General features: G+C 44.9%; 1 protein-coding gene and 1 long non-coding RNA gene across 3 annotated transcripts in view; both read right to left on the bottom strand.

The window, feature by feature from the left end:
* Positions 1-5,404: 5,404 nt before the first annotated feature.
* The window catches only part of LOC135972880 (uncharacterized), a 45,010-nt gene continuing 25,862 nt past the window's right edge, over positions 5,405-24,552 (bottom strand). The window contains exon 2 of the long non-coding RNA XR_010589470.1: positions 5,405-7,046. This is a non-coding gene — a long non-coding RNA (uncharacterized LOC135972880). The remainder of the gene's footprint in view (positions 7,047-24,552) is intronic.
* Positions 7,312-19,113, bottom strand: MSMB (microseminoprotein beta). Of its 2 annotated transcripts, XM_005311366.4 has the most exons (4): positions 11,761-11,838; positions 10,494-10,593; positions 9,490-9,589; positions 7,312-7,708 (listed from the first exon to the last, which is right to left on the bottom strand). In XM_005311366.4, exons 1-4 carry the CDS (start codon positions 11,821-11,823, stop codon positions 7,579-7,581), a joined length of 393 nt encoding a protein of 130 aa, XP_005311423.3. In that variant the 5' UTR covers positions 11,824-11,838; the 3' UTR covers positions 7,312-7,578. The 2 variants fall into 2 exon arrangements, 1 of the variants encoding a protein (XP_005311423.3); XR_010589466.1 differs by lacking the exons at positions 7,312-7,708; positions 11,761-11,838 and adding an exon at positions 18,961-19,113 and having other exon boundaries at positions 9,525-9,589.

Genomic DNA, 24,552 nt, shown 5'->3' with positions numbered 1-24,552 from the left:
TTGAAGGCGCATTTGTACTTCTTCAGTGTTAGGCCAAAAGAACCCTAGCACCTATATGCAGCTACCGCCAGGAACAATAGGGTCACATTCTAAGGTATAAGGTACGTTGGCATCTGGCAAGGCCAGCCAGGTCTGTGGGAAGTCAGAACTGCCCTTCTCATTTTATATTCTGTAATGTGTTTGGTATTTTGTTTGCCTTGTAGATAATTCCATTCCCCGCCCCCTTGCTCCCTTTCCTCAAACTCCGCATCACCACCACCATGTGCTTTGTGGTAGGAGTTCTGTATTCTGAACAGTTCATTGATGTCGGAGAGCATTATGGGACTTGCACTCTGTCAGTTGCACTCTTTGGCATCTATTGTAGACATACTTCCATGGGACCTGGAGACAATATGCAAAACACATCCCTGACTGATGCCCTATTGATATATCTGATCCCTGGTAACAGAGCCTGGGGTTAGGTACCACGCCAACCAATGAACCCAGACCTATCACGCACAACAATGTTACAAAGTGGGGTTCCCTGACTACAGGACTAAGCCTTATTTCATGCTGTTGGTTCCTACAGCTCATTCCAGCAGAGGATGAGGATAGAGAGGGTTTTCTCTCTCACAGACCCCGTTGAGATAGAGCAGTCAAACTACTCCCTGACCCCTGTTCCCTCGGAGACCCTGATGGATTTGCAATGGAAAGGCACTGGCTCTACTTGTCTACTGCTGCCCTCTGCAAAGCTCTCAAAGATGGGGGCAGGGGAGCAGCTACCTGGCACCTGCCAGAGGCTGGAGGAAATGGTCCACTGAGTCCTATACAGGGTAGGTGGTGAGGCTCCTGGTCCCTCCTTCTCAGAAGATACCAAAGGTAATGTTAGGGCAGTATGGAGGAGGGGGTACATGTGAAGAAGAGGGGAAGGGCTGTGAAGACTAGATCAGTCCTTCTCTGCAAACTTTCATGGATCTTTTCTGCTTGTCGTGGCATTTCTGTTCTATGCCCAGTTTGGTATGTGCCTAAAGACATCTCTGTCCTGGACATTGTGGAAGTCATGGGGCAGAGTGTGGTGTACATTACAGGGATTTCACAAGATTCACTTTCATCTGCCACAACTTGTGGAATCTCTTTGAGTGAGTGTCCAGAGGCAAAGGTGCTGAGACTTGGTGAACTTGTTAGTTTGGTTTATGCTTGTGGAGGAAGAATGGGTTTGTTAGTCACTTTCACAAGATAAAAACCTAACCAGGTGTGGTCTGTCTCTGAACGCTCCAGTTCAAACATCTGCCCCAGCTATCCACAGTCTGGGATTTGGAAAAACATTTGTGCATCCAAAATATCTTTTCTGTTCTTCTACCTCTTGTATCTGTGTGCCCATTAAAGACGTACAGCTTGGAGAGAATGAGCTTCACACAGGCTCCAAATTCAGGCAGCGGAAACTGAGATAAGAGAACCGGTGATAAATGACAACTTGTAAGCTGTTTCACTGAGCTTTATCGGAAATGAGTTTCCGCCCCCTGACTCCCCACTAGTGATAATGAAGCTCCTCAGCGTGGTTCAGTGCTGGTTTACACCAGCTGGGGATCTGACTTCCAACCTTAGGATCTTTCACTGGCTTGTTACCCCTTGGGCAGATTTGGGCTTCTGCCGGCGCTAGGCCAAAAGAACCACAGCATGTACAGGCAGCCTCTGCTAGGCCACTAGGGTCATGTTCTGAGGAATAGGGGACTTTGGCATCTGGGAAGGCCAGCCAGGACTGAGTGAGTTTGGGAGCTGTCTGTCTCATTCTTTGCTTTGTGACGTGCCTGATGGTCTGTTTGCCCTTTTAATTGTTCCTTCCCCTTCCTTGTTCCCATTCTGCAATAAACATCATCCTTTGCATTTCACAATATGTATTCAGAATGGTCTATTGATTCCAGATGGCATGATGAAAATGATACTGCATGTCAGTGCCATGGTGGCACCCACTGTGTACACACTTCCTGAGAACTGGAGATGTGTGCAAAACCAACTCCTAAGTGATGCCCGATCCCTGGTAACAGAGCCGGAGGCTAGGTACCCCACCAGCCCATGAGCCCAGACCTATCCCTCTCAGCAGGATTACAAAGTGGGGTTCCCTGGCTACAGCACAAAGCCTCATTTGGTGCCATCAGCTCCTGCACCTCATTGTAGCAGAGATGAAGATGCAGAGGGATCCTTTTGTACAGAGATCACTCAATGCAACAAAAATAAATCTACTCACAGGGCTGTAGCCAGGGAACTGTCTGGTTTTAGTTTAACTGCATCGAGTGAGGGACAAACTCTAACTGACTGACAGGAAGTAAAGGACGCATTGGACATAGCTCCACTCCATAATACTCTGGATAACCCCTAGCATGACCGATTGCTTTCCTACAGTTCCCTCTCTCACACCCCCCGTTTGGGGTAGAACACTCAGACTACTCGCTGGCATGCGTGTGCACACACACACACAAGACCCCAGCGGATTCGCTGGCTCTACCTGTCTGCTGCTATCCTTTGCAAAACTCTGGGGGTGGAGGGCTGGCACCTGCTGGAGACCCCAAGGAAGGGAGCACGGGATCCCAGACAAGGTAGGGGGCAGGTGAAGCTACAGGTCCCAACTTTTGGGAAGAAAATGAAGGTATTGTAGAAGTTTGGGAAGGCAGTATGAGAGAGGGGACACGTGTGGGTAAGATCTGGACAAACTACATCAGGCCTGTTCTGTAAACATTCATGGACCTTCTGATCTTTCCTGCCTGTTCTGTACGTTGTGGAAGTCATTATGCATGTTGTGATTTGCATCCCAGGACTTGTTTTCCTCTTCTACAGCTACAAGCCCTGTGGGGTCTGCGTGAGTGTCAAGTGTGCGGGGAGGCTGGGGCTGAAGCATGGTGAACGTGCTAGTTTGGTTTATGCTTGTGGAAGAAGAAAGGGTTCGTTAGTCACTTTCAAAGGACGAAAAAGATCTAACTTGGCACCCTCTCGGTCGCTCAGCATTCCAGACCAAGCACCTTCGCCCTGGCCTTCATTGCGGGCCCCTTCAGGTTTTCAGAGCGCAAGTTGTGAGCAGTGTTTGGTCTGGAGAGGCGCGGCTCTTGCAAGCTGCCAGGCAGGAGTTTCTTTGGAGGGCTACAGGGAGCCAGCTGACATGGCTAAATTCACAAAACTGGGGAGATTCCCCTTACATCTGGGAGCCCAGCTGGCACGTGGGAGACCCATGTTCAAATCCCCACTCCAAAGCAGGGCTGTGGATCCAGGTCTTTCATAACCCCAGGGCATTCCCTAACCCCCAGGCTACTGTGTATTCAAGGGTGGGGCTTTCTCAGTCTCTCCTGTTGACACTGTTCCACTCTGTAAATAAATAGTCATTAAAGCAGTAACTACAGTGCAGCTGCCCCCTGCTCCCAGGTGAACGCCCCATGTCACAGCCTGGAGAGTCACTCATGTGCTCTTTCTAGCCCAAGGAACAGGTAAGTATTTAACCAAAAGTGGAACAGCTTCAGCAGGAGAAATTCAGAGCGGCCACCCCCACAATAGCCTGGTGGCTAGGGCACTCACTGAGGGGTGGGGGACACGGGGTCACATTCCTGCTGCAGAGGGGGTTTTGAACCTTGATCACCCACATCCAACTGGCTGCCTGGCCCCTCACCCATGTAATATGGGATAGAAATGGGGCACCTCCTCCCTCTCCTCAGCTGTGTGAATCTAGCTCTGGGTTTCTAAATTCCATTTGCTTTTATTTTCAAAAATGCCCAGAGTGGAAGTGAAACACTACATTTGGGGTGGAGCAAATCTTTCATTTGACCCAAAATAAAATAAATCTAAGGTTTTGAGTCACTGAAAAATTCAGTTTCAGGTTGGACCTGAAATGATTTTTTCCCCCCAGGGCTTCTGGTGACCTGAAAATCAGTTACTCACAAAGCTCTGACATGGCCATTTGCAGGTGAAACAAATGAGGAAGGAGGCGAAGGCCTAGGGTTCCTGCTACTGCGTCACAGGTCACTGGAATTTCATAAGAAGCGTCCTTGTGTAACCCTTCTGCCCGTCAGAATTAGCAGTAACAAGGGCCGGGCTCAGTATCTAGGGGTTCCTTTTCAATAACACAATGCAAAACGGGCTCGAGCCCCCACCCAGTGACCTGGGACAATTACATACCACCTGTGATGTTGTGCAGTCTATATGGTTTTATAAAAACATGATAATAAGTCAATATTATGTAACTGGGATAGTTTTATAAAGATTTGATAATAAGTGAATATAATGCAACTGGGATATGCTTCGTGCAAAAGGTCTCTTGTAAGGTATCATTACAAAGCTCATAATCTACTGAGTGTGATCATCCTATTTGTAGAAATGTACCACTCTTGTATCTAAAACTAGAAATATAAAACATAACTCTGAGGGCCTATTGTAATTATGTAAAGTGTGGGCCATTAATGATGGTTTGGAATCTTGACGACTCCCATTAACAGGGACCATTGTCTGCAGATGGCTGTGTTTACCTGTTAGTCTTCCTGTATATGTGTGTGCTGGCAAGTGGGCAATAAAGTCTTGCAGTGACATGTGATCATGTCACCTGAACTGGAATCCATCTTTAACCTGGTGCTTTTCCAGTGAAGGGGGGGGTGAAAACCCAGAGGGATAAAGGGTTCCCGCCTTATGCAAAAGATATATAAAGGGGTGGAGGAGAACAAAAGGGGAGAGGAGCCATCATGAAGAATCCCCTAGCTATCACCTGAGCTACAACAAGAGCTGTACCAGGGGAAAGAATTGTGCCCAGGCCTGGAAGGTGTCCAGTCTGAAAAAAAGCTTACTAAGCATCTCTGAGGGTGAGATTATCTGTATTCAGTTTGATTAGACTTAGATTTGCGCATTTTATTTTATTTTGCTTGGTGACTTACTTTGTTCTGTCTGTTACTACTTGGAACCACTTAAATCCTACTTTCTGTATTTAATAAAATCACTTTCTACTTAGTAATTAACTCAGAGTATATATTAATAGCTGGGTGAGCAAACAACTGTGCATATCTCTCTATCAGTGTTATAGAAGGCGAACAATTTATGAGTTTACCCTGTATAAGCTTTATGCAGGGTAAAACGGATTTATCTGGGTTTAGACCCCATTGGGAGTTGGGCATCTGAGTGCTAAAGACAAGCACACTTCTGTGAGCTGTTTTCAGGTAAACTTGCAGCTTTGGGATAAGTTATTCAGACCTGGGTCTGTGTTGGAGCAGACGGGAGTGTCTGGCTCAGCAAGACAGGGTGCTGGAGTCTTGAGCTGGCAGGGAAAACAGGAGCAGGGGTAGTCTTGGTACATCAGGTGGCAGCTCTCAAGGGCGTTTCTGTGATCCAACCCATCACACCACCCCCCTGGGTGCCTCTAAGAGGCAATACTTCCCCTCTCGCAAGCACAGAGTCTGAGTGTAGCAAAAGCCTTTTAATAAAGGGGGGAAACAATGCAACATTATGTGGGGAAACACCACAAACGGGATTCATAACACAAGCCACCCACAAGTAAGCTTGGCAGTATCCTATTCCCCTCAGAGTCTTAAGTCCAGCAACCCAACAGTCACCCCACCCACAGTTTCTGTCCTTGGTCAGTGCAGCCCCAGAGTGGTTCTTGAGTCCAGCAACCCAAAAGTCACCCCCCCACACACAGTTTCTGTCCTTGGTCAGTGCAGCCCCAGTGTGGTTCTTGCGTCCAGCAACCCAAAAGTCACCCCCCACACACACAGTTTCTGTCCTTTCTCAGTGCAGCCCCAGAGTTCAGAAGTTCATCTGCAGAGTTTACCTCCCAGCCTGAGTGGAAGGGGGAAAGGTATGGGGGCATCTTACATTGGAGTTCTGCAGCAGTCTTCAGCACTAGCCATGCCTGTCCACCAGCCATCCTGCTAGCCGCTCTACTCCACTAGCCGTCCTGCTAGCCCCCCCACTTAACACCACTCTCAGTGATTTTGGCTCTTAGTAACTTCATCTGTTAGTGGGGGGCAGGCCCACATCACCTTAGTGCTGGCACACTCAGAACCACTAGCCCAAATAGGTTTAGGGCTTAAACCTAGGAAAGACTGATTTCAGCTCTTCAGCACCTAACAAGACCCCAATCACATGAAAATTAGTTGTATTATTGCACAAGGAGGTGAGGAAAAAGGGCCCAAGGAGCTATTTGTGACCCTCAGACAAAACCCAGCCTTTTCTCAATTCACTGGGCTTTGGAACCCATGTCCCTTGCCTAGCAAGTGCTACTTAGTTGAGGGCGAGTCCCTCTGTCATAAAATGCCAAGTACAGTTCTACTGTCCTTGATTCACATAACCTGGATAACAACCCTTTATTACTCCTGCCCCAATAACAAAGAGACTGGGGATCCCACAGCAGCCAAAGTGACCATTTGGACAAGTAGTCCATCATGCTAGGCAGGGTGGGTGTGCCCAGGCAAACGAAATCAGCCACTGAAGGCCTTTTCCACAGCTCACCACCAGATGTCAGCTCATTCTGACTCTACTTACACTTGCCAAGACCTCCCTGTTGCAAAGACTGGCATTAAGGGCTAACATTTCAGCACAATGAGCAGAGATTGCATGTAGGAATCCAGTTGTCTCAGTTACTCCCCACACAGTGCTGAAGGGTTAGCCCTAGGAGAAGGGATTACCTCAAGAAAGGGAATGTCTTCCAATGCCCTTGATCCTTTCCCCCAATAGTTTTTCCCTTGGTGCTTTATAATACACTATATTCCAAATGGTGCATTGATTCGTAATACTCAATGTACTTGTGTCGTCTTACCAGTGAGCAGATGATGCCCAAGCTAATGCCATACCAGTCAGTGAACAGAGGTTGATCAGCTGCAATGGCTAGCACAGCTCAGAGGTACAGCCCTTACAAAGGGTGGTAGTGCTGTGTTCCCAGCTAGCTGGGTGCTCCTGAAACTGGAGCACTGTTCCCACTGCTAGTTTGATTTCCTGCTGGTGAATGACAATGAGGAACCTGTTCAGTGTTCAAACAATCACGGGCCAGGAGGAAGCCTGGCATCTGGCATGTGCAAACAGAGTAGAATGCTAGGTCTGGGTAGCTCTTGCAGTCAATCAGGTGGTAGCTGTGTGTGAGAGAAGCATGGCTGCACTGGAAATTGAGATGGATGGATCCTTCATGAACATATATGAACCTGGACAAAGGGCACTGAGGTGGTTCAGGAAATACAGGCTGGTTCTTACTGTTTTCCTGAAAAGATTCACCCATCGCAGTTAGAAAAACTGCTGAAATCAGTGCGCTCTCCTCAAAGGAAGGAGAGGGAGCCCCATCGTTACTTAGCTCTTATTAAGAAGACACTCAGGGACTTCTGGTGCTTCATGTGAGTTTATTTTACTCTGATGATCAAAGCTCAGTTATGCTAATGCAGGGAATAACAGAAACAATATAGAATCAAGTACAGCACGTTCTCACACACTGAACTGCTACTCAACAAGGAGAAGAAAAACCAGCTGTTAGTAGTGATGCTTCAAAGACCATCATGAATCTCTGAAGAACAGACTCATTCCATTGTTGATCATTGGTAGAAGGGGAAGGAGAGGCACTATGCAGAGAAATTCTAAGTGGATTCGTAATTAACCCACCAAACCACGGACCTCGCAGGCTTTCGAGGGGTCGGCCTTCTCCACCACGCTGTAGCTGCAGGTGTCCTTGTTGAAAATGCTTTCACATTTTTCTCTGTCATAACCCGCAGGCGAATGATAGCTGTCATTGGGAGAGAAAAGAGCAAATATCAGGCTGTGAGAATGTGAAGCAAACTATCTCCAGTGATGACAGCATCTGCACTTCCAGCAGGAAGAGACTGTGTTGGGAGGCGTTAGAACTGGATGAGCTGTTTTCTAGCTAATAGTTTGATTAGCTGAGCCCCTTTTGCTGCTCATGAACAAAGTCTGACTTTTGCAGGGTGTTTCATTCTTTGTCATTCGACAAAGGGTCTGCAAACTAATTTCACCCGATGGCTTATTCTCAAAACGTGCACATTTTGTTTGTTTATTTTTCAGTTTTCATTATTCCATTGTCTGATTGGTCACTTTAGTCACATGACATTCTTTCTGTTCTCTGATTCTATGAGTGTAATGGGAGAAGATGGGAAAACTACAGTCAAGGGACTGGGCCCTTGTTTCCCTCTTGGAGAGAAGGGGAGAGCAGTCTGGGGAGTTAGGAGAACTTAGACCAGCAGCCTTAGGGAGTTTTTAAGACATTACGTCCTGAGGCAGATTACGCATTTGTGAGGCCCTGGGCCAGAGCAAGTGGGGGCCTCTCCCCACACCTTGCACCTGCAGTCCCCCTGCCCCTCCCCCCACGTTCCTGCCAGGGAGCAGAGTCGGGGCACAGGGTCTTCTCCCGCTCCCCAGCAGGAGCGCCGGACGGGCAGAACGGGACAAGTCCTCACACCCTGACCCCACTCCCCGGCAGAAGCACTAGGTGGGCGGGCGTAGCCGATCAGGGCACAGGGGTGCCCATTTTTCCAGAGTCCCCCAATTGGCCCAGTGGCTAATCCACCACTGATTACATCTTCTTCTTTCTAGCCAGTTGAGTCAGGCCTGACATCACTACTAGAAAAATGAAAATCGAACTCCAGAAATCTGAGCTCTTCTCCTAAACCTGGAGGCTGTATTTTTTAACATGAGCTAAATTTGCAAAGGAAATTTTCCTGTTCCTGGTAATCTCTCAGATAGAAGCTTCATATGCTGCTTTCTCTCTCATGGGGGGGAACAGCTTGGAGTATGTAAGCAACAAGGTGCAGGACTTCTTAGGGTATTTATCCTCCTCATGCTTCTGTGAGGTAGAGCAGTGCCATTATCCCCATTTTACAGATAGGAGACTGAGGTAGAGAGAAATGAAGTGACTTGCCTGAGATCACACATGAAATCTGTGGCAGAGCAGTGAATTTAACGCAGTTCTCCATGTCCTGGCTAAAACCTTAACCACTGGACTATCCTTCCTCTCTGATCATCAAAAATCCTATGGCACTTTTCATAAAGCTAGGGGTGTTAGTCGCAGTGACCAGATCAAATTTCAGTGAACTACTTTCCCCATACAATTACAACTGGATAAAGTATTCCCCATCACTTCCTGTCCAGTTCTGTGTGGTTTTAGACACCTGTGACCATATTCTACGCTAGGATGTATGCACACTTTCTAAAACACTTGAAGATCTTCTAACTAATGTGGAAAGGGACTGTATTAACCTTTGTTGTACAGGGCCAAGTTCAGTATCAGCACTAAACAAGGGATTTGTCAGTGTCACAAGCAGCTCTAAAGAAAGCTGTACAGCCAGACAACTTGATATGTTTCCAGCAAGGCTGCCTCTAATACCAGTGGGTTGGATGTAAGCTAAGGAGAATGCAGCCATTAACCCAGTGGGTGGAAAAGATCTCTTGGTGGAGCTGTGACTTTGGGAGTGTGTTTATTCGAAGTGTGGTTGGCGAGAGCATCATGTGGCTTTCACGCTGGAAAGATGCTACAGGTTCTGTTGAACTTACGTGGAGCAACAGCGTATTCCATTCCGGCTGCAGTGACATCTGTTGCAATTTGCAGTCCAAGTGGTACCAAAGTTATACACCTTTTCATCTTGACTACAACCTACAATAGAACAAAAACCCAAACCCTTCCCTTAAACACTGACAGATGACTAACAATTTAAATATCTCTATGCATCTTGTAAATGATTGATGGGCATGTGTTGGTAGGGTTCAGCTGAAATGTAGTTCCCTTCACTCTTGTGTTCACCTGAGTTACATTTCAGCCTCGTTTACTACTTTGAGAACACGAGCTGATTTTCTCTTCGTTTTCTGCACTCGTGGGACAAATCTTTTGTGACACTGAGCAGTAAATAACTGGGGCCGTATCCTGCCAGAATAACGCATTTAAAACTAACAGAGGGTCCTGTGGCACCTTTAAGAACCTCACTTCTTCAGATGCATCTTACCCACGAAAGCTTATGCTCCCAATACTTCTGTTAGCCACAGGACCCTCTGTTGCTTTTTACAGATTCAGACTAACACGGCTACCCCTCTGATACTTGGCATTTAAAACTGCCATCAACTCCAGTGGGCGTCTGCTTGAACAAAATGATGGCCTGCAAACCCATTAGAAAACCTACACGTGTGGAATCGCCGTACTGGGGCTTCTCTGTCAGTCGCTTACATAGAGAAAGTTTTGTGTCCCTTATTTAGAGTTTGGATTCATGTTATTCTTTGATTCTTTGGGATAGAACAGAAAGGGAAAGGGATCCAGCTAGAATGGACACTGTCGCTACACAGCATCAGAACACACAAAAGCTATTGCTTGAATCAAATCCATTGGATGTCTGCCGTCTGTGATGCTTTGTGTGCACGCCTCTTGCCCACTGCCTCCCACTCTAAGTATATAATTTGGAAGGTCTCCTATATTCCCCTCTTAATCCCTCTTTCATACCTTTCCTGGCTATTCTCAATGGCGATCAGCTAACATAGACCAATTCAGAGAGAGTGTCTGTGGTTCTTACCTTCGGTAGATTTCAATGGGTCATTTCGTTGATAAAAACAGAATGCATCGCATAGTGTCACCAAGATGCCAAAGGCAAAAAGGATACCCAGAAAGCACTTCTGTAAGTGGGAGACATGGCAAGAATGAGGTGTCTTTTCAATGCTTACGAGCTAAAAACAATTCATTTGTATGGAGTCAGACAGAAGAAATCTTGATATGCATAAAAACAAAAATCAAGAAGAAATAATTCCAAAGAACAACACAAATTTTCCTTAGGGTATGTCTTCACTACCGGCCGGATTGGCGGGCAGCGATCAATCCAGCGGGGATCGATTTATCCTGTTTAGTCTAGTCTCACCATAGCGAAGACACCGTGGTAAGTAGATCTAAGTACGTCGACTTCAGCTACGTTATTCACGTAGCTGAAGTTGAGTAACTTAGATCAATCTCCCCCCAGTGTAGACCAGGCCTTAATCTATGTGACTTATTTCTGAGTAGGAAAACCCAAACAAAAAAAGAAACAACCAGTATAGACCTGAGTGAGAAAGTGCATAGAGTGTTACTATGAATAGACTGCAGCTGTGACCTCTACTTCCCAGCAGATACGCAGCAAGACTCATGATGTTGAAAGGCGCAATATGCAGAAAACTGATTCATATCACCTCCTCTTCATTTACAAATCTATATACACCAGGGAAACTGCCACCTATTCTGCAAATCTTGCACTCATCAAGAGACTGTCAAATTCTGCCTTTGGTTACACCTGTAATTATCATGGGGTTGCATGGGTGTAAACCAGAACAGAGTTTGGCTTCTGTTCTCTTCCCGTCTTTTGAGGGATGCCTAAGTGGTCGGCTTTTGCAATCTCTTCAGGAAGCTAACAGTGTGCTGGAGAGGACACCTCCTGGTATCTCAGAATAAAGGGACTATATAAATTTTATAAAATTTGTATTTTCCATCTAGAACTTTGGATTACATGGTTCTAAACAGCTCGAGAATCAGAAAAGGCTTTTTACAAAGGGGCTGACTTTTCCCAGGATTAAAATATCAATAGGCAAAAGAGCCACAGAATTACATGTGCAGCTCCTAGCAAACAGTTTAACAAAATCCATTGTTTTCATAAAATTATGGCCATGATCTTAATTTCCTTAGAGACTCCTGCAGGTATTCAGTCAAATAGAGGCAAATCAAACTCCTCTCTAGTCAGGGATTTCTCTCTAATAGCAAATTCAAAACAAATAGCTTTATCAGGCACTATCAGCTTTTAAAATCTGAAACTGACTTACCATTGTAAAATTGGTTGCTCCCAGTCTGTGGGAAGTTTTCTGCAGTGAAATTATACACTGCATGAAAACAAGTATTGTGCAAGGCCTTGTATTGAGCAATTTGAATGTATTCCCATTCCAGAGAAGTCATGCTGAACGTTTCTGCAGAAGTTACTGAAATTTGACCAGTTGGCAACAGGAGGTTTTGTCTCGGCGAGGCACAAAATTAAGCAAAAGGCTGTATTGGAGCTCTCTGTTCAATGTTTCACATCCACACTCATAACAAAAGCCTTTTCTTGTGATAGACCAGGAGTGACAGGCCTTCAAGAAGAGCTTGCATAAGAGAAACAAAGACAGACACGGTGTAATGCTAAGAAAAGTGGCAGCATTCCACTGCTCATACTGCTCTGCTGTCTCAAAGCAGAGTCTAGAGACTTCTCATGAGGCATTGGTGCTAGGCATTGCCTCTTTCAAAGGGTTAATGTAGAATTAAGGGATGGATTGTGGCCTGCTGGATAGAGCATGAAACTGGGAGTGAGGCGTTCTGAGTTCTATTGCCAGCTCTTTAACTGATCCATGTCAGTGCTTAGATGCTATAGTGACGAGTGCTATAGAAAATCCTAAGATAGTTCGACCTAGTGGATGTTAAGGGCAAACCTCCCTTACATCTAGGAGCCTGGAGGAAAGAGCTCAACTTTCAGGTCTCCGTCAAAGCTGGAAAACTCTATAAACGTCTTTTCCAAATTCTCTTCCTTTCCTCAAACTACCTGGAAACCCAGCAGAAGCAACATTTCCACCCTGATTCTAACGCCAGTTCTGGAGTTCCTCTAGTCCTGCAGGAAGGGAGTGTCTAATTTTACAGAAACTCTGGGCTATTGATTGGAATCCAGTCTTCTTCAATTGAATTCAGTGCAAATGCAAACCAGGGGAGACTTCAAATGAAAGTGTTCAAGTAAAGCTACCAAAGTAGGTCTGGAGCAACTACATCAAATTAGTCTTAACTAAAGATTCACAAAGAATGAAGCAGGATGGTGATTAAAGAGTCTTTTTAAGTGGTGAACATGCCTAGTGTTGATTAATTGTACTGTCCGTTGCCTGACCACATTTTGGTTCATTAGGAAGTTTATCCAGAAACCAAATAACCAAGATCAGTCAGGTTTATTGCTAAGAGCCAATAATAATGTAGTACAGGAAATAAGGCTCCATCTGATACCAGTTCCCAGGAAGCTGTCTTGTGCAGTGTTGTTAAATTCACCTTACAAAGAAGATGTAAACATTTCAGCTAGGAGTATTTATAGGATGATTTCTCGGATGATTTTACAAAACTCTTTACACATCACTAAAATACAACCCTTCATTTCGTCCCAGTTCCTTAACTTATCGTTTTGCGCCTTTGCCTTCCTTATTTTTGTTTTGAGTACTAGCATTCCCGGTTCTGGTCCATAAAGCTACCTCCCTAGCTTGTATTAAGGCATAGAACAATTATATTTTGATGTTGACATGTTTCCTATCTGCTTATGCCAAGTGCTGAGTTGTACTATTGCAGGGTATTGCAGGACGTAGTTTAGCATGAGTGAACAGAACTCTGGGGAAAACATAGGCCAATTCATCTCTTATAATTGCCAGGCATTCATATAATGTGACATATGCTAACCTACCATATATGCACTGGCTAACACTGGTAACCATGCTCAGCTGCCAACCGTGACAAATCCCACCCAACAAGTTACTGTCAAATCCATCCTTCAGCTACTGTAACAAATGGCATCTCCATTGTGCTAAACACAGTAGAAATACACAGTAGAGACAGTACCTGCCCTGAAAAGGTTACAACATAATTAGACAAGACAGGCAAAAAAATCATTATTATTCCCATTTTACAGATGGGGAACTGAGGTATCAAGAGAGCTACTGACTTGCTGTAACGGGCTCTACAAACCCCATCCTGAGCATAGACAGTGGGGAGAGGAGAGCCTCCCCTGTTTACAAGCAAGCAGCTTGACCACACCCCCAGGCAGCTGCCAATCGTGGAGGCAGGCATCCACAGCTGCAGCCAAGAGAAGAAACAAGGCCTGCAATAAAGGGGAGAGCACAGAGAAGGAAAGGGAGGCAGAAAAGCCTGGGCCAGCACAGTGGTGACAGCCCCACATCAAGCTGCCTCGAAGAAAACAGCCAGGAGACTCAAAGAAACTACAAGCCCAAAGAGTGAAGGGTTGGCGGGCTTAATTGGAGGTGAGGGTCCAGGAACCAACCTGACTGAAAGCAAACTAAAGAGGGTCAGTCTGGAGAAGCTGAGGTCCCTTGAGAGACCACACCGAGAGACGGTGACAACGTAGTACCACAAGTGGGCTTGCAGTTAACCATCCCTGCAGAAAAGGGAAACAAACCAACAAAACAACCTTCCCTCCTTTTTTTTCTGTATGGACAAGGGAACTCTGGAAGTGCATCCACTCCTGCAGTGGCTGGCCGACTCACAAGCACAACAACAACAGCTGTTCAAATAGCTGGCAGCCTGTCAGCAACAGTTGTTGCAATGGGTAGGAGAACTAGTACCTGCCGCTATCCCTCAGAGTCCCGCCCCTATAGGGAATGCGTCCCCCATGATTCAGGGCAACAGTCTGACCCAGACGCTCCCAAAGATGACCACAGACAATGAGCCTGCATCGTTCCTTATAACCTTTGACAGGTAACCACGGCTTTCCAGTGGGCAATCTGGCTCCCCCCACTCCTCATCGGGAAGCCCCAGGCAACATACCAGGGGCAAAGAAGTGAGGAGTCCTATGTTGAGCCTTAGAACAAGTAGCCACGATAGAGGACAACGAAGTGAATTCCCTAAAGGCAATACCCCTACTTTGCCCTAAAATGGGCTTGTTATATTGTGCAGATCAAGACAAGCAGACACAAGAGATATAGACAAAACTGCTAATAACGTGGGTAAATTGCTGCGAATTACTGCAGCTGGTGCACGCTACCCCATGTGCAGGACATCTTGGGGAAGACAAGATGCAGTTAGGATCCTGGCCTGACACTTTTGGTCAGGAGTCTTTAAGGAAGTGGAGAATTTCTGTGCTTCATGTCCAATGCCAATTGACAGCCCCTAAGGGAATCCTGCAGGCTCCACTAGTACCCCTGCCTTTGAAAGAATAGGAATTGACCTTATAGACCCTCTAGAGAAGAGTGACACTGAACATCAGCATATATTTGTCATCGTGGACTATACCCAGAAGCAATACCACTCCAGTCTATAATGGCTAAGACTATCACTAATGAACTGATGAAGGTCTTCGCGTGGGTAGGGTTGCCTGAAGAAATCCTGACCAACCAGGGGACAAATTTCACATCCTGGCTGATGAAAGAAATATGGGAACTATTAAAAATCAAAGCATTAGGCACATGTGTGTGTCACCTGCAGATGGACGGTCTAACAGAAAGATTCAATCAGACACTCCAATATGCTCAAGAAAATTCATTGCTCAGGATCTCTGACACTGGGACCAACTTCTCCCAGCCTTACTCTTTTCTCTAAGCCACACCAGGGTTTTCACTCTTTGAATGGTTATATGGATCACAACCAAGGGGTATACTCGACCTGGTATGCGAAATCTGGGAAAGCCAAGCACCAAGAGCTGAAAACCTAGTGCATTATGTTTTAAAGTTACATGAGAGACTGGAGGCTATGGGCACATACACTACAGAAAATCTCAAGGAAACACAGGAACAGCAACAATGATAAAGGAGCAAGGGTGTGCGTCTTTCAGCCGGGCACCAGAGTGCTGTTACTTCTTCCAAGCTCGGAATCAAAGTTAATGGCCAAGTGGCAAGGCCCTTTCAAGGTGATAAAGGTGATAAAGAAAGTGGGGACCATGGGCTATGTGGTCAAACAACAAGGGGGGGAAAAGGAACACTAAGTTTACTGAAGCCCTGGAAAGCCAAGGAAAACCTTATCTGGAGGGATGAGAACTAAGACCTGAAGTTAATGACTGCCTAAAAGAAAGCTCAGTACCCCTCAGAAAGAACCTAAACCATAAGCAAAAGCAAGGGCACCTCAACTGATGGCCACTTTTCCACATATTCTCAGCTGTCCTCAGGAAAATGATCCTGGCACAACATCGCATTAATACAAAACCAGGTAAGGTAATACAGAAGGGCTCCAACCAATCCCCAACAAGTTGAGGGGGGCCATCGAGAAATGGATCAGGACCATGTTACAACTTGAGGTGACAGAGTCCCGGAGTGATTGAAGGAGTCCTATCATGGTGGTCTCAAAGCCAGGTGGCTCACTACATTTTGCATAGATTTCAGAAAAGTGAAGCAATTTATAAATTTGATGCCGACTCCATGCCGCGAGCGGATGAACTCCTAGTCCTACTGGCAGAAGCTCAATACATCGCCACTTTGGATTTGAAAAAGGGATATTGGCAGGTCCTTTTAATGCCAGATTCCCAGAAGACGGCTTTTTCTACACCACTTGGTGCTATTTCATTTTAAGACCATACCCTTCGGGTTACACAGGACAGGAGCCACTTTCCAACATTTTATGGACCGACTACTCCAGCAGGGCAGTCAGTATGCAGCAACATACTTGGACGATGCAGTCATCTATAGCACAGATTGGGACTCCCAGTCTGAACAAAGTAGCCACCATTCTCTGATCACTGAGAGAAGCTGGGTTAACAGCACACCCCGCTAAATGAGCAATAGTGAAGGAAGAAGCCCGTTATCTGGGACACAGAGTCAGTGGAGGGCAAGTCCATCCTTTGGTGGATAAAGTTCATGCCTTACAGGCATATAAGATCCATGACCAAAAGGCAAGTGCATGCCTCGCTAGCTGGCTACTACTGACAGTTCATACTCCATTTCACCACCATAACGGCCCCACTACCTGACTTAAATAGAATGCTGCCCCAAGACAGGTGCAAAAAATGCTATTCAAAAACTCAAGGCTATACTCTGCAAACACCCACTGCTGTATAGCCCACATTTTGAAAAGGAATTTGTGCAACAAACAGATGCATTGGACATTGGACTAGCGGCAGTCCTTTCTCAAGAGGTAGATGGAGAAGGATACCAAATGGACCAAGACAAATACCTCATTTCACACAGACCGAACAACCATGAGATGATACATTTCGGTCACCAATACCTAAGCCAGGGGTCCTCAAACTTCATTGCTTCACAACCCCCTTCTGACAAGAGAAATTACTACACCACTTCAGGAGGGGTGGCTGAAGTTCGAGCCTGCCTAAGCCCCACCACCCTGCATGGGGGGGCCAAAGCCTGAGCCACCACCACCTGGGCCACAGGGGCCAAAGCAGAAGCTCAAGGGCTTCATCCCCAGGCGGGGCCCTGCAACCTGAGCCCCACCAGAGCTAAAGCTCTCAGGCTTCGGCTTCAGCCCCAGATGCCAGCAAGTCTAATGCAAGCCCTGGTAACCCCATTAAAATGAGGTTACGACCCACTTTGGGGTCCTGATCCACAGTTTGAGAACCGCAGACCTAAGCTAAACTTAAACCAATAACCTGAATGTGAAAGGCTCTGCAATAATTAGTTAAGAGGAGAGAAGACTGTGAAGTATTACAGAAGAACCTAGCTAAGCTTAGTGATTGGACAACTCTACAGCAGATGAAATTCAATGTATGTAAATACAAGAATTTGAATTAATCATACATACTAAATTAACTACTTGGGGAAAAGATCTAGGCATTGTTCTAGACTAGAGCTCTGTGAATAACTGATTTTGTGGCTTATTGCAATTCAAAAAAATAAATGTAAAAAAATTGTTTCGGGTCAAACTAAAAATGTTTTTTTTAAATTTCAGCTAATCTAATAGTTGAAACAAATTGTTTGGGGTTGAACAAAATATTCAAAATATTGTGAATTTTTTTGGAATTTTTAATTTTTTTAAACTGAAACAATCTGGCAAAGCAGACATGAAGTCACCAGATATTTTGATGTTGCCAAATCTGCATTATTTATTTATTTATTTGCAAAAAAACACAAAATTTTTGGGTGAAACATTTTGCCCAGCTCTATTCTAGATATCTCATTAAAAACATCCACTCAAAGTTTGGTGACTTTAAATAAAGCAAAACTAGATATTAGGTTTCATAAAGTAATAGCTACAAAATAATTCTGACAATATTAATACTGTTATATAAATTAATATACCTCCTCACCTTTAATACTGTACAGTTCTGGTCATGCTGTCTCCAAAATAGTATAGCAAAGATAGAAAAAGCTCTGGGAAAGGAAGATGGATAAAAACAGGGAAAGGCTTCCATATGGGTGGAGAGAAAAGATAAGGACTATTTAGTTTAGAGGAGAGAAAATGGATTGTGATAGTTATGTAAAATGAGAAATGATGTAGGGAACTGAGAGCAAGTGCTCCTCTTTGCCCTTTCATAATGCAAGAGCTAGGGATCACACGATTAATTAGAAAAGCAACAAATTTAAAACTGATTAAAGAGAATATGTTTACGCAATGAATAATTACAGTAGACCTCACTGCCACAAGACCTTGAGGCAAAACATTTAGTCAGATTCTATAAAGGATTAGATGCTGACACAAATAATAAAAATATTTGGAGTTACACTAACAAAGTTAGACATGTATATGGGATATAAGCCATCACGATGTAGGGCATAAGTCAGACACTAATTAATGAAGTTGAGAAGATGCTTCCCCTATGGGCAGGTTATTCCATAATTGTCCATATCTGTGTTTCTTGCACCTTCCTCTGAAGCAGCTTGTACTGGTCACTATCAGAGACAGGATGTCGAAGTAGATAGTTCATTGATTTGATTCAGTCTGGCTATTCCTATGTGCCAGAGTAAAATATGCTCTATTTTGAAATGGATTAAACTCCCAGGAGGTAACTTGAAATCTGCCCCTTTATGTCAATTAGAACAGTGCAATTCTCAATGTCTTTAGAGTCAGTGGTGCTTTTACAATGACCATTTCTCCCACCACCGAAAGAAGACGTTCAGCCCTGTGAGTAACATAGATAAGCACCATCTAGCAAATGTTCATTGGTGTTCTCATAGAATTACCCTCAACCTTTCATTCTCTTTATGGACCCCTCCAGGTATTCTTTAAAATGTATGTAAATCAGATTTGTGCATAGTTGGGCAGCTGTCACTAGCCCAAAGAGTAACTAAAAGAAAGTAAATAGGAATATAGACTGCATCCTTTTAAAGCGTGAGATACACACTCTGACTTACCATTGTGAAAGCTTTCCCTGCCGGAGATCACACAGCCTGTGGGCACTTGTGTTTTTGGCAGATTTATAAACCAGATAAAAACAAGTTTTTTGCAATGCCTAATGCTGAGAAATTTGAATGTACATAAATAACTCAAATATTTGCTCAGAAATCACATCAGTGGGTATGACTGAAGTCTAGGTCAGTTGGCAGGGGAAACGTTGACTCTGGTAGATAAGTGAGCCGATCCAAAGTCCACTGAAATCAATGGAATGATTCCTAATGACTTCAGCAGTTTTTGGATCATCCCCTAGGGCAGGGGTGGGCAAACTTTTTGGCCCAAGGGCCACATATGGGTGGGGAAACTGCATGCAGGACCATGAGTGTAGGTCTGGGGCACAAGATTGGGGTTTGGGAGGGAGTGCAGGGTGTGGGAGGGGGTGCAGTGTGCAGGAAGGGCCTCAGGCCAAGGGGTTGGGATGCAGGAGGGGGTGCGGAGTGCGGGAGGGGGCTCAGGACAGGGAGTTGGGGTGCGGCGTGCAGGAGGAGTTCAGGCTCCGGCCCGGCACTGCTTACCTTGAGCGGCTCCGGGGTGGCAGCAGCTCGCAGAGAGGCTAACGCAGGCTCCCCGCTTGCCCTGGCCCCATGCCGCTCCCAGAAGCGTCCGGCACCACGTCCCTGCGACCCCTGGGGGAGGGGGGACAGAGGGCTCCGTATTCTGCCCTCGCCTGTGGGCACCACCCCCCGCAGCTCCCATTGGCCGCAGTTCCCTTAGCATTAGCCCCAGGGGTGGCAATCCCGTGGGCCGGATCCAAAGCCCTAATGGGCTGGATCTGGCCTGCGGGCCATAGTTTGCCCACCCCGCCCTAGGGCCCTGATCCAGTAAAGCCCTGAAATACAAACTTAGCTTTAAGCATATGAGTAGTTCCGTTGTCTCCATGGAAACTACACCATGTGCTTAAGGTGAAGCACATACTTGAGGGCTTTGCTGGATTAAGGCGTAAATAAGTTTAAAACATGAACTGGCAGCCATCTTGGCCCAGTATCTTCCCATGATAAGTATATATCATATGCTTTTTGGGGTGGTGGGGAAGCAGCATGGTCCAGGGGCAAGGGTGCAGAACTGGGACTCGGAAGACCTGGGATCTGTCCCTGACTGTGCCGTGGACCTTGCTTGGACAAGTCACTTCATGTCTTGGTATCTCTGTCAAGCAGGTGAGATTCCCCAGCCATGGCAGGACATCCATGCAGGAGAAGGAAAGCTCCAATTGCAAACCAAGAATGTCAGCCCTGGCCAGCTGGTCTGTAAAAGTTGTGTCAGTCACACACGCTCTCCAGCTAACAGGACACACCAAAGCAATCAAGCCTCTTTGGATAGTCTTCTAGACATGATTGCTTACAAAAGGGGGAGCAGACGTCATGCTCAGAAGAATGGCAATGCTCTACAGTCCCACCGCTATGTGTCAAGGGCCCTAGAGATTTATAGGGAATAAATGAATATAGGCAAACAACACAGGAATGCAGGGGCAAGATTAGAAAGGCAAAGGCACAAAATGAGCTCAAACTAGCTACAGGAATAAAGGGAAACAAGAAGACTTTTTATCAATACATTAGAAGCAAGAGGAAGACCAGGGACAGGGTAGGCCCACTGCTCAGTGAAGAGGGAGAAACAGTAACAGGAAACTTGGAAATGGCAGAGATGCTTAATGACTTCTTTGTTTCGGTCTTCACCGAGAAGTCTGAAGGAATGCCTAACATAGTGAATGCTAATGGGAAGGGGGTAGGTTTAACAGATAAAATAAAAAAAGAACAAGTTAAAAATCACTTAGAAAAGTTAGATGCTTGCAAGTCACCAGGGCCTGATGAAATGCATCCTAGAATACACAAGGAGCTAATAGAGGAGGTATCTGAGCCTTTAGCTATTATTTTTGGAAAATCATGGGAGACAGGAGAGATTCCAGAAGACTGGAAAAGGGCAAATATAGTGCCCATCTATAAAAAGGGAAATAAAAACAACTCAGGAAACTACAGACCAGTTAGTTTAACTTCTGTGCCAGGGAAGATAATGGAGCAAGTAATTAAGGAAATCATCTGCAAATACTTGAAAGGTGGTAAGGTGATAGGGAATAGCCAGCATGGATTTGTAAAGAACAAATCGTGTCAAACCACTCTGATAGCTTTCTTTGATAGGATAACGAGTCTTGTGGATAAGGGAGAAGCTGTGGATGTGGTATACCTAGACTTTAGTAAGGCATTTGATACGGTCTCGCACAATATTCTTATCGATAAACTAGGCAAATACAATTTAGATGGGGCTACTATAAGGTGGGTGCATAACTAGCTGGATAACCGTACTCAGAGAGTTGTTATTAATGGTTCCCAATCCTGCTGGAAAGACATAACGAGTGGGGTACCGCAGGGGTCTGTTTTGGGACTGGCTCTGTTCAATATCTTCATTAACGACTTAGATATTGGCATAGAAAGTACACTTATTAAGTTTGCAGATGATACCAAACTGGGAGGGATTGCAACTGCTTTGGAGGACAGGGTCATAATTCAAAATGATCTGGACAAATTGGAGAAATGGTCTGAGGTAAACAGGATGAAGTTTAACAAAGACAAATGCAAAGTGCTCCACTTAGGAAGGAAAAATCAGTTTCACACATACAGAATGGGAAGAGACTGTCTAGGAAGGAGTACAGCAGAAAGGGATCTAGGAGTTATAGTGGACCATAAGCTAAATATGAGTCAATAGTGTGATGCTGTTGCAAAAAAAGCAAACATGATTCTGGGATGTATTAACAGGTGTGTTGTGAACAAGACACGAGAAGTCATTCTTCCGCTCTACTCTGAGCTGGTTAGGCCTCAACTGGAGTATTGTGTCCAGTTCTGGGCACTGCATTTCAAGAAAGATGTGGAGAAATTGGAGAGGGTCCAGAGAAGAGCAACAAGAATGATTAAAGGTCTTGAGAACATGACCTATGAAGGAAGGCTGAAAGAATTGGGTTTGTTTAGTTTGGAAAAGAGAAGACTGAGAGGGGACATGATAGCAGTTTTCAGGTATCTAAAAGGGTGTCATAAGGAGGAGGGAGAAAACTTGTTCACTTTAGCCTCTAAGGATAGAACAAGAAGCAATGGGCTTAAACTGCAGCAAGGGAGGTTTAGGTTGGACATTAGGAAAAAGTTGCTAACTGTCAGGGTGATTAAACACTGGAATAAAATGCCTAGGGAGGTTGTGGAATCTCCATCACTGGAGATATTTAAGAGTAGGTTAGATAAGTGTCTATCAGGGATGGTCTAGACAGTATTTGGTCCTGCCATGAAGGCAGGGGATTGGACTCGATGACCTCTCGAGGTCCCTTCCAGTCCTAGAATCTATGAATCTATGAATATTGGCAGGAGTTTCTTGTTCCAAAGTTTGCTAATAAATTAAGGGAGAGTACATAGGACCTTTCCTGGCTCTGACATTGACTTTCTGTGTGACCTTGGGCCAGTCCCTCACTTACAATTACTTACATACCTTTCAGGGGTGTTGTGAGGTTTAATTAAAGATTGAGCTGCGGTAGAAGTGCAGTGTATTATTTCCCATACATGCAGTGTTAGCTTCTGCGTCAAAGTATTAATCTAATAGTCACCTTTACAGATTCTTTTAAAATGTATAACTCTTATTTTACTCTAGATTCAACAGATTCCAGGCCAGGTTTTGTTCCATGAGGCTATGGTTTTACAGTGATGTGGGTACTTGTGATCTAGAGCAGACAGAGCCAAAACAGTTTCATAGTTCAGGAGGCAATGGTGATTCAACAAAGTGGGCATCAGCTGGGTAAGAGTCTTGGTGGTGGTGATCATTTTAAAGTCTTCCACTGGAAAGCAGGGCAAGTGGAATATGTACTATAGGATTTAGATTCCTTGAGGGTCCTTAATAGCCTGGAATGTGTGTTATACATACGGAAAAGGAAATAGACTGGTCTGTCAGTTGCCACTGAAAGCTATTTTTCCTGCAATCGTCTGGACATATAAGGAACAGTGATGTGTTTAATGAGTCTTGATGCATGGGGGCATTTTTAATTGATATTGTCTAATCAAAATCTGCCTGTCCATGACACCTAGGTCAAATAAAAAAACCCAATGTACATAATTTTGAATTCCTTTCTGCTGAGCATGATATTAGACCAACAGGTGATAGTTCATGTTATTGCTTCTTTTTGCATGATGCAACAGACAGACATAAAAGAAAACACAGTCTTAAATCAAACAGAAAGAGGCCTTTGTGCTGACCTTCTGAAAGTTCTGTCCCCAAATAGGGCAATGGCGAGTAGTGGAAAAGTTTCAAAGGCTCTGCTTTTCCCTTCAGTGGGCATGAAGTTGGCCTACTGTGTTAGCAAATTTTTACACTTTGTGCCTTCAGAGTGAACCAGTTTGCACCAAGCATCAGGTATTTTAAAAAGCATATCCATGGGAGGACAGGGCTGATTTCTTCTCCACTGGAAAACAACCAGCAAGGCCCCCAAATCTGCAGCTACATGGCAAAGGGATGACGCTATTGTTCAGGAACAAAGTATGTGACGGTGTCCCCCATAAGGCTGTATGAAATATGCTTATGAATGTATATATGACATAACTAGAATATGTTTTATGCTACATATGCCATGTAACACATCTATGTAAAGGTTATGATCTATGGAATACATTCCTCCTATTTGTACGCATGTATCATTTTTGTACTTGAAGTTAGGAATATTGGCTGTATACTTGCTTGATTTCTATTGAGAAAGGAATGTGCAAATGAAATGCCCAATCAAGAACCACTTAAGCCAACGATGAATTCGAAGATGCCAATCCACATCAGGGCTTTCCCAGGAATGTGGCTTGGCTGGTAAGAAACTCAGTCATGCATGGATATGTGACTGGCCCATGTGACTCCAAAACTCCATCTTGGAGCTGGATTTTGCATAGGAGAGAGGAGGGGGTCTCCACCCATAAGAGAAAGTCTACTAAAACCCCTGGGAGACCCCTCCATTTTGTCTTCAGCAGGCCTCTCCACCCCCAAGGATACCTGAAAGAAACTGGAACAAAGGACAGTAACTACAGGGGGTGTGAGTGATTGCTGGACCCAGGCTAGCAGGAGACTAGTCTGTAAAAGGAAGCTTACTGGAACTGGTGAGGTTTTATTTGTATTCAGTTTCTTAAACATAAACTTGCGTGTTCTATTCTATTTTACTTGGTAATTCACTTTGTTCTGTCTGTTACTACTTGGAACCACTTAAATCCTACTTTCTGTATGTAATAAAATCACTTTTTACTTATTAATTAACCCAGAGTGTGTATAAATACCAGGGGGGGGGGAGTAAACAGCTGTGCATATCTCTCTATTAGCGTTATAGAGGGCGAACAATTTTTGAGTTTACCCTGTATAAACTCAATTAAAGCGCTTTATACAGGGTAAAACAGATTTATTTGGAGTTTAGACCCCATTGGGAGTTGGGCATCTGAGTGTTAAAGACAGGAACACTTCTGTAAGCTGCTTTCAGTTAAGTCTGCAGTTTTGGGGCAAGTAATTCAGACCCTGGGTCTGTGTTGGAGCAGATGGGCGTGTCTGGCTCAGCAAGACAG

The sequence above is a fragment of the Chrysemys picta genome, chromosome 7, assembly GCF_011386835.1.
Source record: "Chrysemys picta bellii isolate R12L10 chromosome 7, ASM1138683v2, whole genome shotgun sequence".
Classification (NCBI taxonomy): Eukaryota; Metazoa; Chordata; order Testudines; family Emydidae; genus Chrysemys; species Chrysemys picta.
Note: the sequence above shows the minus strand (reverse complement) of the source record. Positions and strands in the feature narration are given on the sequence as shown.